At 40.8% G+C, this 16,920-nt stretch overlaps 1 protein-coding gene across 1 annotated transcript in view; it reads right to left on the reverse strand.

Annotated features, from left to right (window-relative positions):
- GABBR2 (gamma-aminobutyric acid type B receptor subunit 2) overlaps nt 1–16,481 on the reverse strand; it is a 984,619-nt gene extending 968,138 nt beyond the window's left edge. The window contains exon 1 of the mRNA XM_077492007.1: nt 15,423–16,481. Coding sequence (XP_077348133.1) covers nt 15,423–15,830 — 408 coding nt within the window. The 5' untranslated portion in view covers nt 15,831–16,481. The remainder of the gene's footprint in view (nt 1–15,422) is intronic.
- Between the last annotated feature and the right edge of the window lie 439 nt (nt 16,482–16,920).

Here is a 16,920-nt window from a genome sequence, read left to right on the forward strand (position 1 = left end):
TAAATACGCTGGTAATGTGATTCTAACTTCCAAAATGTTCATGGAATCATGCAAAAATATATACAATAGTAAGTTGGGCTGTTGGAAAACAAATTATTTCTTCTTGGTTGAAACAATGTCTGACTTGCCAAGCTTGAAACAGTCAGTCCTGGTCTGGTATCAGGACTACACACCAGACTTCTCTATCTTTAATCTGGATTCACTCAGAAAATCTGTATCCGGTAATACTGGCTAGTGCAACCCTATGTTCTATGGAATATGACACAGAACAATCCCGTCTATATTTTAATATTTTGTATTCTATCTATAGGTACCGAATTAGGTGAATAATACATAATTAGGTGAATAATTTTGGATTACATTAATTGTTTTGGACTTGATGGATTTGTGTCTTTTTTCAACCTCTTCTACTATGTAACTATATGTGACTATGTTTTGACAGAAAATGTGGCCTTAGTTACATGGCAATGCTGGCAGTGGGCTTAATTTACCATCAAATGGGCATGGCTAAAAGTGTTCCTGGAAGTTGTTTAAAAAAAATGGTGTCCTTGAAGAGTAATTTCAGCCAACACATAAAAGCATTCAGTGAACTACTAATGTTATCCATTAAACATAGCATGTGTGCTAAAGTTGGGAAGTTCACTTGATTCATGTATATTCCTCTTCAAAATAAGAACACACTGATCCATAGGGGATCAATAGAAGAGCACTAGTGATACATTGTACTTTGCAATTACCTTCCTTGCAATTCTGCTTCATGCATTACCAAACACATTCAAATCTCCAAGGCAACTATGTATCTCATTGGTGGGTGTGAGAAACTTGTATTTCCCATCCAGGACACCCCTGGTATAATGTACAATATATATATATATATATATATATATATATATATATATATATATATATATATATATATATATATATATACTGTATATATACGCAGTGGGGGTTATTTACTAAAGAAAAATCCACTTTGCACTGCAAGTGCAGTTGAAAGTGCACTGAAAGTGCTCATGGAAGTAAATTCGCTGTAGATCCGAGGGGGACATGCAAATAAAAAACAGCATTTTAGCTTGCACATGATTGAATGATAAAATCAGCAGAGCTTCCACTCATTTCAGATCTACCCCTTAGATTTAGAATGAATGCACTTCCAAGTGCACTTTCAGTGCACTTTCAAGTGCACTTCCAGTGCAAAGTGGATTTGCCTTTCGTAAATGACCTCCAGTATCTCACAAAAGTGAGTACACCTCTCACATTTTTGTAAATATTTTATTATATCTTTTCATGTAACAAAACTGAAGAAATTACACTTTGCTGCAATGTAAAGTAGTGAGTGTACAGCTTGTATAATAGTGTAAATTTGCTGTTCCCTCAAAATACCTTGAAAATACCTTGAAAATGTCCAAATTAGTCCCAATTAGCCATTTTCCCTCTCTGGTGTCATGTGACTCGTTAGTGTTACAAGGTTTCAGGTGTGAATGGGGAGCAAGTGTGTTAAATTTGGTGTTATCGCTCTCACTCTCTCATACTGGTCACTGGAAGTTCAACATGGCACCTTATGGAAAAGAACTCTCTGAGGATCTTAAAAAAGAAGAAAAAGAATTGTTGCTCTACATAAAAATGGCCTAAGCTATAGGAAGATTGCCAGGACCCTGAAACTGAGCTGCAGCATGGTCACCAAGACCATACAGTTGTTTAACAGGACAGGTTCCATTCAGAACAGGCCTTGCCATGGTCGACCAAAGAAGTTAAATGCACATGCTCAGCGTCATATCCAGAGGTTGTCTTTGCGAAATAGATGCATGAGTGCTGCCAGCATTGCTGCAGAGGTTGAAGGGGTGGGGGTTGGCCTGTCAGTGCTCAGACCATACACTGCACACTGCATCAAATTGGTCTGCATGGCTGTCATACCAGAAGGAAGCCTCTTCTAAAGTTGATGCACAAGAAAGCCCGCAAACAGTTTGCTGAAGACAAGCAGACTAAAGACATGGATTACTGTAATCATGGTCCTGTGGTCTGATGAGACCAAGATAATCATATTTAGTTCAGATGGTGTCAAGTGTGTGTCGCGGCAACCAGGTGAGGAGTACAAAGACAAGTGTGTTTTGCCTACAGTCAAGCATGGTGGTGGGAGTGTCATGGTCTGGGACTACATGAGTGCTGCCGGCACTGGGGAGCTACAGTTCATTGAGTGAACCATGAATGCCATGAATGTATTGTGACATACTAAAGCAGAGCATGATCTGTTCCCTTCAGAGACTGGGCCGCAGGGCAGTATTCCAACATGATAACGACCCCAAACACACCTCCAAGATGACCACTGCCTTACTAAAGAAGCTGAGGGTAAAGGGGATGGACTGGCCATCTCCAGACCTAAACTCTTTTGAGCATCTGTGGGGTATCCTGAAATGGAAGGTGGAGGATCTCAAGGTCTCTAACATCCACCAGCTCTGTGATGTCGTCATTGAGGAGTAGAAGAGGACTTCAGTGGCAGCCTGTAAAGCTCTGGTGAACTCCATGCCCAAGAGGGTTAAGGCAGTGCTGGAAAATAATGGAGGCCACACAAAATATAGCCTCTTTGAGCCAAATTTGGACATTTTCACTTAGGGGTGTACTCACTTTTATTGCCAGCAGTTTCGACATTAATGGCTGTGTGTTGAGTTATTTTGAGGGGACAGAAAATTTACACTGTTATACAAGCTGTACACTCACTACTTTACATTGTAGCAAAGCGTAATTTCTTCAGTGTTGTCACATGAAAAGATATAATAAAATGTTTACAAAAATGTGAGGGGTGTACCCACTTTTGTGAGATACTGTATATATATATATATATATATATATATATATATATATATATATATATATATATATATATGTGTGTTCAATTGCTTAGTAACACAAATTGCTAATCAGCCAATCACATGGCAGCAACTCAATGCCTTTAGGCATCTAGTTGTGGTGAAGATGACTTGCTGAAGTTCAAACCAAGCATCAAAATGGGGAAGAAAGGGGATTAAGTGACAAAAACTGCTGATCTACTGGGATTTTCATGTACAACCATCTCTAGGGTTTACAGAGAATGGTCCAAAAAGAGAACAAATATCCAGTGAAAGTTGTGTAGACAAAAATGTCTTGTTGATGTCAGAGGTTAGAGGAAAATGGGCAGACGAGAGATGAGATGATAGAAAGGCAACAGTAACTCAAATAACCACTTGTTACAATGAAGGTATGCAGAATATGCTGAAGGTACAACACATCGAACCTTGAAGCAGCAGCAGAAGACCCCTCCGGGTGCTACAGCTGTCAGCTAAAGACAGGAAACTGTGGCTACAATTCACACAGGCTCACCAAAATTAGACAATAGAAGTTTGGAAAAATGTGGCCTGGTCTGATTAGTCTCAATTTCAGCTGCAGCATTTAGATGGTAGGGTCAGAATTTGGCGTAAACAGCATGAAAGCATGAATCCATTCTGCCTTGTATCAACAGTTTGGGCTGGTGGTGTAATGGTGTGGGGGATATTTTCTTGGCACACTTTGGGCCTCTTAGTACCAATTGAGCATTGTTTAAATGCCACGGCCTTCCTGAGTATGGTCGCTGATCATGACAATCCCTTTATGTCTACAGTGTACTCAACTTCTGATGGCTACTTCCAGCAAGATAATGCACCATGTCACAAAGCTTAAAACATCTCAAGCTGATTTCTTGAACATGACAATGAGTTCACTGTACTCCAATGGAATCCACAGTCACCAGATCTCAATCCAATATTCAAGCACCTTTGGGATGTGGTGGAATGGAAGATTCACATCATGGTTGTGCAGCAGACAAATCTGCAGCAACTGTGTAATGCTATCATTTCAATATGGACCAAAATCTCCTTGGAATGTGTCCATTCATACACTGTATACAATACAGTTCTTCCTTGCAAGCAATTGGATCATAGATCATTAGTTGAGTGGCTGGTGTGACAAAGCTCAGGAATCTGATAGTATAATTGAAAATATTACTAAGACCCCTTTCACACTGCCAGAATGCATCGTTAGCAGTATAGCAATGCTAGTTTTAACAGTGCTTTACCGTAGTTTTAGCTGTACTTTTCAGCCACATGCGTGGTGCTTTTAACCCTCGCTAGCGGCTAAAGAAAGTGTTAAATGCGCCCGAAAAGCAACGCTGCTGACAGCAGTGACCATTCATTTCAATGGGCAGGGGCGGTGGAGGAGCTGTGTATACACTGCTCCTAAACCGCTCCAAAGATGCTGCTTGTGCGACTTTTTATAACGTTCTGCAAGTGCACAGCTCCAGTGTGAAAGCACTCGGGCTTTCATACTGGGGCTGCAGGGGAGGCGTTTTTCAGGCGCTTTACAGGCGCTATTTTTAGCCCTTTAGTGCCTGAAAAATGCCTCCAGTGTGAAAGGGGCCTAAAACTACACAAAGATTTAGAGATTAAAAAAACTAAAATACAAACAGTCTAATAGGTCCAGATTACAGGAGAAGCCACCGATGCCCTGTTTCAGGTTAGCAATGCTATAAAATGATCTTTACGGTGATGGTTTTCATAACCAATGTGCATAAAGTGGCCACTTTTTTTACTATAGAGGTATCTTCCTTTACTTATGCCTGCTGTGCACTTCCTATTTCTCTCTATGTTGGTCTAATGTAACTAAGGTAATGGAACTAACAAAAACAACCATCAGGGTCTGAATGCAAGTCTAAGGTTGGATTCAAACCTATGCACTTGTAGTGCTTTTTGCATTTTGCAGATTTGCACTACAGTCCATTTAACATGGTTTCCTATGGAACACGTTCTGTAGTGCAAATCTGCAAAATGCAAAAAGCACTAAAAATGCATAGGTGTGAATCCAGCCTAAAAGGAAGCAAACTAAGGAATAGTCATCCAGTAAGGCTGGATTCACACCTATGCATTTTTAGTGCTTTTTGCATTTTGCAGATTTGCTCTACAGAACGTGTTCTATAGGAAACCATGTTAAATGGGCTGTAGTGCAAATCTGCAAAATGCAAAAGGCACTAAAAATGCATAGGTGTGATTCAAGCCTTAAGGCTACCTTTCCTTCAGTTAACCAACAATGTTTGAAATATGGAGAAGAGACATCAGGTTGTCATTTATCTCAAACACTAATGATGGTGCCTAATTAAACACAGGATGAAATAAAAAAGCAATTTCTGCAATTATATACGTCAAAAAAACGACATAAATGTCAAAAAAACGATTACAAGACATTTGCATTGGAATTAAGATATGTTATATTTTTGATTAAGTAATCTCATTGATGATCATATTCACTGCAGTCCTTTTCAAATCTGATAATAAAAAACAAAAGCTACAGTTTGTTTACCAAATGTTGTTTTCCATTTTAAAATAAGTTAATGTGAGGTGACTCCTGCATTTACTTTAATTGTTTTTGTCATTAAATGCAATCAAGATTATGTTCTAGTATTGGTGGGCCTTTAATGTAAACGAGTTGTGAAAAAAATACATTAAAGTATCTTAATATAATTCATAAGCACAGATTACAGCAAATCTTAACACCTAAAGAAACTTTTTGATCCTGCAATCCTGGGAATAAGATCTAGTATTTCAGAAAATGCTGTAATATAAACCAAATCCCACTTTAGCAAACTTTTAACATGATCTCTCCTTATGGGGGTCGTTTACTATAGTGCTGAAAAATTATCTTGCAGTCCCAAAAAATGGCGCCCAAATAAAGCCAAGTAAGTATTTCAACTCTCAGAAACTGAGCGCTAATGTAAATGGAAAGCAGTGCTATTGCGGGCAAAAATACATATGCCAGAATAGTGGAAGCTCGAACCTAAAAAAACCAAAGTTCTCATTGAAGGCTTATATGCAAGTTCTTCACCATAAAAAGTGTATAGGGCCCTGGGTCCTGCTCCAGGAGACATGTATCAATTGGAAAAAATTTTTTAAAGCGGACGTTTTTTTCAGGAGCAGTGATTTTAATAATGCTTAAAGTGAAACAATAAAAATGAAAAATTCCTTTAAATATTGTGCTTGGGGGTGTCTATAGTATGCCTGTAAAGTGGCACAATTTTCCTGTGTTTAGAACAGTACCACAGCAAAATTACATTTCTAAAGGAAAAATTTCATTTAAAATTGTTCACAGCTGTAATGTATTGCCGGTTCCTGGCAATATAGGTTTAAAATCAAAGAAAAAACGGCGTAGGTTCCCCCCACCAGTCCATACCAGGCCCTTCGAGTCTGGTATGGATATTAAGAGGAACCCTGTGCCAAAATGTAAAAAAAATTGGCGTGGGGGTCCCTCTCAAAATCCATACCAAACCCTGAGCAAGCAACCTGGCAGGCCACAGGAACAGAGGGAGGGGAACGAGAGAGCGCCCCTTTCCCCCTGAATCGTACCAGGCCATATGCCCTCAACATGAGAAGGGTGTTTTGGGGTCCCCCCAAAACACCTTGTCCCCATTTTGATGGGGACAAGGGCCTTATCCCCACAACCCTTGCCCAGTGGTTGCGGGTGGGGGGCTTATCAGAATCTAGAAGCCCCCTTTAATAGTCCCATTATGTGAATAGGTATTGGGTACATTGTACCCCTACACATTCACCAAAAAAAGCAGTAAAATGCAACTCCAAAGCACCCTCCCCATGTTGAGGGTTGCGTGCTCAGATAAGGGTCTGGTATGGTTTGATTGGCACCCCACGCCATTTTTATAAAAAAAAAATTGGTTCAGGGTTCCCCTTAATATCCATAGCAGACCTGAAGGGCCAGACCCCCATGCAATTTTTTGTTTGATGCGAGGTTCCCCTCATACCAGACCTGAAGGGCCTGGTATGGCTTCTGGGAGATTCACGCGCAAGGGAGCCCTCAGCATTTTTGTAAAATTTTGGCATGGGAGCCACCTCTGAATCCATACTAGGCTGGAGGGGGGGGGGGGGGGAACACAATGCAGTTTTTTTGCTATTTCTTTTTGGCTAGCATTTTTTTGTACTTTCCGTGGGGAAGCCGCTGACAGCTGAAGGTTCATTGGTTGTTAAGGACGCAGCAGCTGGCTTCCCAGCCCCCTGGTTAGCAACAGTATAAAAAAAAATACACATAAACACATTAAAAATCACAGAAACAGCAACAGTTGCATTTCTGGTGCAGTTCCACTGAAATCTATTAACCGCAAATTGCGTGAAAAAAGTCCCCGACCAAAAACGCACTGGCTGCAAAACGCATAGATGTGAACTAGTACCATAGGAAATCATGTTAAATGGACTGTAGAGTGTTTCTGAAAATTGCAAAACACACTAAAAAATGCATAGGTGTGAACCTAGGCGCCATTTTTAGCACCTGTAAAGCGCCTCCAGTGTGAAAGCAGCCTAAGATGTAAAAGATCGTGCACTTCCCCAAAACCACCACCCCCAAAAATAATTAAAAATAAGACAGAAAAAAGAACCAAAAAAAAAAACCCACACACACACACCCACCAAACAAGCTCAATAATTTACTTTTATTTTGCCAGCAGAAACAAAATTATGCACATTCATTTACTAGCTTCAAAAAAAATTCTACAGGATATATGGTGCTACATTTAGCAAGACAGTTAGCAATTGGGTTTTAAGGACCCTGCTCATAGGAGCTTACAATCTAAAATTTGTCTAAATCTTAGAGTGGACACAGCTTTACTTTCAGAGTGCATTCCAACATAATATTAAAAAAGCCACATGTTAAAAATGTAACACCCGCCACCACCCCACAAATCCACACATACATACATTGGTCAGTATGTTCTGCTGGAAGCTGCATTTCTGTGTACATGATTAAGCAATGAGATCAAAGGGCAGAAGGTCAGCACTTGCTCCCAAACCATGAATGCATGATCAGACAGGAACTATACATACAACATTAAAAGCATGGCCACATAAACCCACTTTTGATTGAAAAAATACACAAGAATTTCAGCAAACAGCCCTAGTTGGGCGTTTGTCAATAGGCACAATATCATTCCTTCTCCCTCACAAATCACAGCAAAAAACCTGGCCTTCTCAGGCCAAATGAACACCCATACTGCAGCCCTTTATATAAGATAGGTTGTATTGTTAGCACACTGACACACACCGAATAGAAGTACACATCCACCAGTATCTTTCAATCTGTCTCTTCATGTATGTCGAAAGTGATTGCACCTGATGGGCAGGAACACATAATATTATTTGCAACTGTGTTAGCCCTTGGCTATATGCATCAAATCTCCAACTACAGGCCAAAGATCGAAGACCATTTGCATACACATAAACAAAGCAACAGTTTTCTGTACATATGTACCTATGCAGTGTAAACTCTACAATGTCTAAGGCCGCGTACACACGAGAGGATTGTCCGTCCAACTTAGTCCGCTGAAACGTGTTTCAGCGGACAATCCGCTCGTGTGTGGGCTTCAGCTGACTTTTTCAGCGGACAGTCTGGCGGACTAAGTCTTTCGGCAATTCCGTAATATTGTCCGTCCAAACTTGGTTTCAGCGGACAGTCCGCTCGTGAGTAGGCTAGTTCGACGGACTAAGTATGGCGCATGCTCAGAAAGGATTTACACGGCCGAAGGTTGCATTGCAGTGTATTGGACGTCGAATTTCTAGTCCCGTCGTACGTGCCGTACACGTCATCGCGCAAGCTTTCAGCGGACTGTCTGTTCGTCGTGTGTGGTCAAGTCCGTTCATTCAAAAGTAGGACGGACTGTCTGTCGGATTGTCTGACGGACTTAGTTGGCCAGACAATCCGCCCGTGTGTACGCGGCCTAAGGCCGCGTACACACGGGCGGACTGTCTGTCCAACTTAGTCCGCTGAAACACATTTCAGCGGAAAGTCCGCTCGTGTGTGGGCTTCAGCGGACTTTTTCAGCGGACTGTCTGGCGGACTAAGTCTTTCGGAATTTCCGTAATATTGTCCGTCCAACTTTGGTTTCAGCGGACAGTCCGCTCGTGAGTAGGCAAGTTGGACGGACTAAGTATGGCGCATGCTCAGAAAGGATTTACATGGCCGAAGGTTGCATTGCAGTGTATTGGACGTCGTATTTCTAGTCCCGTCGTACGTGCTGTACACGTCATCGCGCAAGCTTTCAACGGACTGTCTGTTCATCGTGTGTGGTCAAGTCCGTTCATTCAAAAGTAGGACGGACTGTCTGTCGGATTGTCTGACGGACTTAGTTGGCCAGACAATCCGCCCGTGTGTACGCGGCTTAAGTCCCTGGGCAGAAAAAGTGCTAACAAACTTTAACATCAGTCCCTGGCTGCAATGAGCTTCCAATATAAAGTCCAAAATGAACTTTCTTACATTAGAGACTATTTCGACAGGAGACAAATAAAATGCCAGGATGTTTTTAGATTGTAGTGAGAAACCCACACAGGGAGAGCATATCAACTTTGACACAAGCATTAGGGTGTTGGGGAATTTAACCAGCAACCCCAGTGCTGCTAGACAGAATTGCTACCCACTTAGCCAGCAGGCAGCCTCACACATGTTCTCTGCATCTCTGTGGTGTGAACCAACCTTAAGTCCATAGCCATGCTCAGTGTCACAAGCAATATACAATAAATTGTCCTAAATATTGGGACTCCTGCCTTTAAACGCAAATGAACTGTAATGGCATCCCAGTCTTAGTCCGTAGGGTTCAATATTGAGTTGGCCCACCTTTTGCAGCTATAGCAGCTTCAACTCTTCTGGGAAGGCTGTCTACAAGGTTTAGGAGTGTGTCTATGACCATTCTTTCAAGTGCATTTGTGAGGTCAGGCATTGGTGTTGGACAAGAAGGCCTGCCTTACAGCATTTGCTCTTATTCCTCCCCAAGGTGTTCTGTTGTGTTGAGGTCAGGACTCTGTCCAGGCCAGTCAAGTTCCTCCACCCCAAACTCACTCATCCATGTCTTTATGGAGTTTGCTTTGTGCACTGGTCCAAATAATTTGGTGGAGGGGGGATTATGATGTGGGGTTGTTTTTCAGGGGTTGGGCTTGGCCTCTTAGTTCCAGTGAAAGGAACTCTTAAGGCATCAGCATACCAAGCCTTTTTGGACAATTTCATGCTCTCAACTTTGTGGGAACTGTTTGGGTATAGCCCCTTCCTGTTCCAACATGACTGCACAAAGCAAGGTCCTGACCTCAACCTGATAGAACACCTTTTGGCTGAATTAGAGCAGAGACTGTGAGCCAGGCCTTCTCATCCAACATCAGTGCTTGGCCTCACAAATGCACTTCTGGAAGAATGGTCAAACATTTCCATAGACACACTAAACCTTATGGACAGCTTTCCTAGCCTTCCCAGAATCTGTTCTAGTTGCAAAGGGTAGGCCAAATCACTTTTTAACCCTAAGGACTAAGACTGGGCTGGCCATTAACCACTTTATGACCGGTGCACAACAATGTACGTCCATTTTTTGAAGAGGGATATCTCGGTAACGGCAGCAGCTGCTGCCCAACCGACATATCCATCTCTTCAGGTGCCGGTCGTGTGTACGATAATGGTGGTCTCTGCAGCAGGTTTGCCGCATGATCACCGTTATGGGCAGTGGAAGAGGTGTCACCTCCCTCCCGCCGCTCTCCCGCGCCCTCCACTTACCGGAGCTGTCGGTAGCAGCGGAGGCGATCGGGTCCTTTCATATCCTTGGTATGGAGACGAGTGAGGCTAAGATGGCTCCCACCCGTCTCTATATCATAGCAGGGTGGAAGCAACATCAAAACGTCACTTCCGCCCATACCTCTTAAAGGTACATTTTTTCAATGTCATTTTTTCAAATTACCTTTTTTTTTATTATTATTGCATTTAAGTCCAAATATGAGATCTGGGGACTTTTTGACCCCAGATCTCATATTTAAGAGGACCTGTCATGCTTTTTTCTATTACAAGGGATGTTTACATTCCTTGTAATAGGAATAAAAGTGATCCAACTTTTTTTTTAAACAGTGTAAAAATAAATAAAATCAAGTAAAATAAATAAGAAAAAAATATATATTTTTTAAAACACCCCGTCCCGACGAGCTGGTGCACAGAAGCGAACGTATATGTGAGTAGTGCCTGCATATGAAAATGGTAGTCAAACCACACATGTGAGGTATCGCCGCAATCGGTAGAGCGAGAGCAATAACACTAGCCCTAGACCTCCGCTGTAACGAAAAAACATGCAACCTGTAGATTTTTTTAAAATGTCGCTTATGGAGATTTTTGATGCCAAAAGTTTGACGCCATTCCACGAGCGGGCACAAATTTGAAGCATGACATGTTGGTAATCAATTTACTCGGCGTAACATTATCTTTCACCATAATAAAAAAAAAATTTATTCAAAAAAGTTAATTTTTTCCAAAAAAAAGTGCGCATGTAAGACAGCGTCACAAATACGGTGTGAAAAATAGTATTGCAATAACTGCCATTGTATTCTCCAGGGTGTTAGAAAAAAAACAATATATAATGTTTGGGGGTTCTAAGTAATTTTCTAACAAAAAAACTATTTTAAACATGTAAATACCGAATCTGAAAAAGAAGCTCGGTCCTTAAGTGGTTAAAGTTCATGTGTGTGTAAAGGAAGGCATCCCAATACTTTTGATTGGATAGTGTATCTGGTAAGATTTTGGTGGTGGAACCCTCCTACACATAAATACTACATTTAGGATCTGCTAGATGAGACAACTTCACTACATGAAGGGATGCTAAGATGAAGCTCTAACCTCTAAGCCACAGAGCTGCCACATGCAAAAACCTCCTAGATATAAATACACATAAATACTGCATTTCTTTGGACATACAGGTTATGGATTTACATTACACAATAGTTATTCTTCTTGATTTATTTTGTGATATTTGTTTTTGTGGGTGAGTGTAGAATAGTGATATTACCCTCACATTTTTGGGAATTACATTTTGATTTCTGATGTTGGAACACATATCATTCTTTGGGCTCAAATTATGATTATTTGGAAATAATAAAAAGCACAAAAAATTGTGACTAATTTTAAATTTGTATCAGCAATGGTATTGTTTGTGGATTGCAAAGACACCCGTGTGAGTTTGGCTAAAGATTGTTGTGAGATGGAGAGTAACAAGTGAAAGTAACAGAGAAAAATATATTTTACCAAAACATCAAAACATTCCACATTCTGGTATTCTTAAAAACAATGTTCCAAAGAAAAATTTATTTCAGAGAAAGATACATTTCATCTCAACAGTAAAAGGATTTATTTGTGAAAGTTACAATTGTTCCATTAGAATCAATGGCTAAAACTTACATTGGACTATAATAGTGCTGATTTTCACTACAAAAGAATGTTCTTTTACTCAGCGCTCATTTTGGTATTTACTATAGCGCCTTGTAAAAAAGACACTGGAGCTAAAATGAGAGCTATTTGCAGGTCAGAGCATGCTCAGTTGTGTTGGCACCTAGTTGTACAAAAATATCTTATCTCTTCTCAGACTTTTAAAGATATTTCATTGTAGAAATCACCTTTTCACACAGTTTAAAAGCTCATTATCTTTAAATAATTTACTGCATATTTCAGTACTATTTGGCAAATATATCATGCTATAAACATTATTTCCATTTGCAATTCTCCAGGTTTTAGCAGAGTAAGGGTTTGGGCGCTATTTGGTTTCAGGGAACTATAGTAAATTTGATTTTGGGAGTATTTGCTCACCAGCACTATAGCGATATTGTTCCAAAGTAGAGTTCCTAAATTATTTTCAGTGTAGGTTAGAAAAGCAGGAAACCTAAGAAGTTGCCATGGGCAAAAAACTTTTCTTTCTCTTGCTCCAGTTTTTATAAACCACATTCAACAAGCCTCAAACTGCATGCTATTTGTGTGCTAATTTGGCCCATTAGGTCCTCTATTTGTCTTGGGGACCATTGTCACTGAAACAGAGGGGAAATTCTAAATTGCACAGTTGTCCAAGAACACATAGTATAAGGGTAAATCATCCCACTCTGGTGACAAATGTCTAAAATAGGAATTCCCTTCACTTTTGGAAGATGTTCTTTTATTTCCTGTTCTATTATTTATTTCCTGTTTCCTATTCTGTGTCTATAGAACAGGAAGTGAGGCAAAATCTAGCTAGTATGATAGAAACAAAAAAAAAATTACTTGATATGAGTTTTAAAGCCTTCTCACTCTATCCAAAGGAATACAAGGCATACATACTCTGAAACAGCTTACACTATAGCACCAATCAGATCCAAACTTTCATTTCTTAGCTGTCATTTTTCAGATTTTAATCTGATTGGTTGCTGATAGGCAATACAGATTTTCAGGTCTTCATCAAATGCTTTTCTAATGAAGGCCTAAGGTGAATTGCTATGCTGGGAGTTGATATGAAACTCAGTATTATTATATGGGGCACTTTCAAAACTATGCAAGAGTAAACAAAACAAAAAAAATATAAAAATCAACGCCCAAATGCATTTACTGATTACTACTTTAATTGCTAGCTTAAATCATTGTGAAATGTGCCTTAAATTGGAGGAATTCTGTCTCAGCACATGTTTATATTGTAAATAATTTCCAGGGAAACTCAGAATGCTACCATATAGCAAGCTACATATTGTTACATGAGATGAGATATATTTAACAGGTTTCCTTGGAAATGGTATTAAATGGTAGTATGTGCTGGAGTAACCAATAACTATCGCAGGTGTCGCATAATTCTTTTTCATTCATTACACTAAGACGGGGACACTATATTGTTTGACTTTTTTTATATAAACCACAGAGGTATAGGTGTATTCCAACAGAAACAAGCTAAACATTTAAGAGGTTTCCCTGAAAATGGTATTAAATGGTAATATGTGCTGTAGTAACCAATAATTATTGCATTTGTCGCATAATTCTTTTTCATTCATTACGCTAAGACAGGGACAATATTTTTACTGTTTGACTTTTTTTATATAAACCACAAAGGTATAGGTGTAGTCCAACAGAAACAAGCTAAATATTTAAGAGGTTTCCTTGGAAATGGTATTAAGCATCTCCACAAGAAATGACTGCCATCTTCAGGCACTTGCACAATCAACAGGGTGATCCCAAGCATGTTTAGTAGAACGAGACAAGAATCTATTCAGCCTATTTACATATTCTGAGTTTGCAGATTTTCAGCTATTATGTACTACTATCTTTATTTTGACCTCCTTACATGCGTCATAGTGAATTAACTAGCCTGCACAATAAATACCCCTAGAATCTTTTTTATGATACATTAGCTAAGTGTTTCTTAGCCTTAGCAATGGAGATTGCGATTTACTAGCTATATACACCTAGAAGCATTAATTTGCAATAAGAACACTGCAATGGCCAATGTGAACCATGGTTAGCTTTGCTATTCCATTTTGAAACCTACGTAATAATTCCATATACCAGGTAAAGATATCAGATGCCTGAACCTAATGACTGAAATAAGAGACATTTTAAATGCATCTGTTGCTTAACCAGCTGGACTAGATTTACTGCAAGGAATCTAAGCGTCATCAGAACTGAAAATACTGAACCTACAAGGTAGGTTTAATTGCATAGGTATACATAGAAAGAAAATGCTAACAAACACATGCATTTATCTTCAGCACAGCCAGAAAAGGTAGACATGCACCTATGCAGCATAATGGTGCTGGAAGCACATACTGAAAAGCTGAGCTGCATTTCTGCATTCTCTTCATCATCCTATTGACTCCCACTCAAGGAATTGTGCCTTGTTGCTATGTTATGGGAGGAAAAAAAAAAACATAACACACAGCTCCATCAAACAACTGTGTAAATGACAGCTACAGTCAAATATAAAGACAGGCTAGCTTATTCACATGAAGGAAGGCAAACTCCTATTAGGGTGAGATTCTAGGGTTACATACCTTTACACCTAATAATGTCATATAAATGATCAAATCATGATGATCAAATCATTGGCAAAATGTGAGGCTCATCATTGCGTTAGTAACCTTAAAAAAAAATGTGAGGCTCATCATTGCATTAGTAGCCTAAGCAAAATCTGAGGCTCATCATTGAATTAGTAGCCTAAATAAAAATATGAGGCTCATCATTGCATTAGTAGCCTAAATAAAAATATGAGGCGCATCATTGCATTAGTAACCTTAAAAAAAATCTGAGGCTCATCAAAAAGAATGTGAGGCTCATTATTGCATTAGTAACCTAAACAAAATCGGAGGCTCATGGTTGCATTAGTAACCTAAATAAAAATCTGAGGCTCATCAAAAAGAATGTGAGGCTCATTATTGCATTAGTAATCTAAACAAATTCTGAGGCTCATCATTGCATTAGTAACCTAAATATAAAACCGAGGCTCATCATTGCATTAGTAACCTAAATAAAAATCTGAGGCTCATCATTGCATTAGTAACCTAAACAAAATGTGAGCACGGATCTAGAATAGGTAGGTGAAAGTAGGTAGGTGAGCCTCTTACCGCTGTGTCATAGAGCTTCAAGTCCAGGACGTAGGGATGCAGCAAGGATTCATTGCGGATCTGATCAATAGCCAAAAGCACGGCTGGCAGGATCCCCCTGCCGATATTCCCCTTTGCCACGGTTTCGCTGAGAGGCATCAAGCCCATGATAGACAAGGACGTGCTGTTAGTAGGCTGTTCGACTGTGGTTCCGCTCGATCCAGCCACCAAGCCCGGTCCCAATCCCAATCCTAGCACCAGGAGCAAGCATTGCGGAGGCAGCAGCGGCATCGGAATGGCAGGTCTGTGGAAGCCTCCAGCCAGAGCGGTGACAGCAGCACCACCACCACCAGCGGCGGCGGCTCCTGCAGTTTCAGCACCACGGAGAGCGCAGGCTGATCTCCAGTACCTCCTGGGGGACAGAGCCATTCTATAGACTGCGGGGAAGATGGAGCAGGTCCGCCCTCTACTCTCTTCTCATGTCAGCGATAGGAAGCTCCGGGCTCCCCGAGCATAGGACAAAGACACACACCTTAGATAGTCACCTCCGCTGATTCTCCTTTTTGGAAGAGACGATGGCTGAATATCATTTACATCCTTTGCATTCCATAGGCCAGCGCGTAGAGACCCGTGTAGGGACATGAAAGTAAACCATAGCAGGTATCCAAAGTGAGAGCTCTTCCCCTCTTTCCTATTTGTTTTCCTTCGAGGATCAGGGTCTCCCCCCCACCCCACCACCCTCCCTTCATACACACACCCCTGACAATCGTGCTGTCAGTGGCACCTCCTCCTTCACAGCTCCCAATTGTAACACCACCGCCACCAGTGCAACAATCATAGGTATGATGAGGAGGTGTGCAGGATGACAACCCTACATCAGCACTTCCATCCTCCTCTGCTCTGTGTCACCAACTCATCTCTGAAGGCTCTGCACGCTCTTCTAGGCACTAGGTGTGCTGGAGGGGAAAAGGCTGCATTGCCCTGAAGCAGGGACACTCAACTCTCTCATGTGTATCCCACAGGGATGGAGGATCACTAATTCCTTCCCAGACTGTGCTGATGCTCTTGTACTGGGGACTGTTGTCACGTATTGGTTTTGCAGGCGTTACGTGAAGCAAGGCATCCCTGGCATGACTTTGGATGTGCAAGTTGCTTCCTCATCATCATTTGAGCTCCCAGGTACACCATGCTTCATAACCCCCTTCAGTAGCTTATAGCTTTTAAATCTACCCTTGCAGTAGGTCTTCCAGCACTGCAAGAGTCAGGCTCCATGCACACTAGCGTTTTTTTAAGCTCCTAGAATCTGTTATTAGCATTTATTTTTCTGCTCCTAGAAGCTAAATAGTGTTATCCTATGTGTCCATGCACACTACTTGAGGCTATTAGCATTTTTTGAATTTCAGCATCTAGGACAGTAATTCTCAAGCAGCGTTCCATGGAACCCCAGGGTTCCTCCGGAGGTTGCTAGGGGTTCCTTCAGCATTGGGCAATTTCTGCCTCTCGGATAAGTTCCCACTGA

Source organism: Lithobates pipiens, unplaced genomic scaffold (assembly GCF_037356315.1).
Source record: "Lithobates pipiens isolate NorthernLeopardFrog02 unplaced genomic scaffold, aLitPip1_a1.2 Scaffold_19, whole genome shotgun sequence".
Taxonomy (NCBI): domain Eukaryota; kingdom Metazoa; phylum Chordata; class Amphibia; order Anura; family Ranidae; genus Lithobates; species Lithobates pipiens.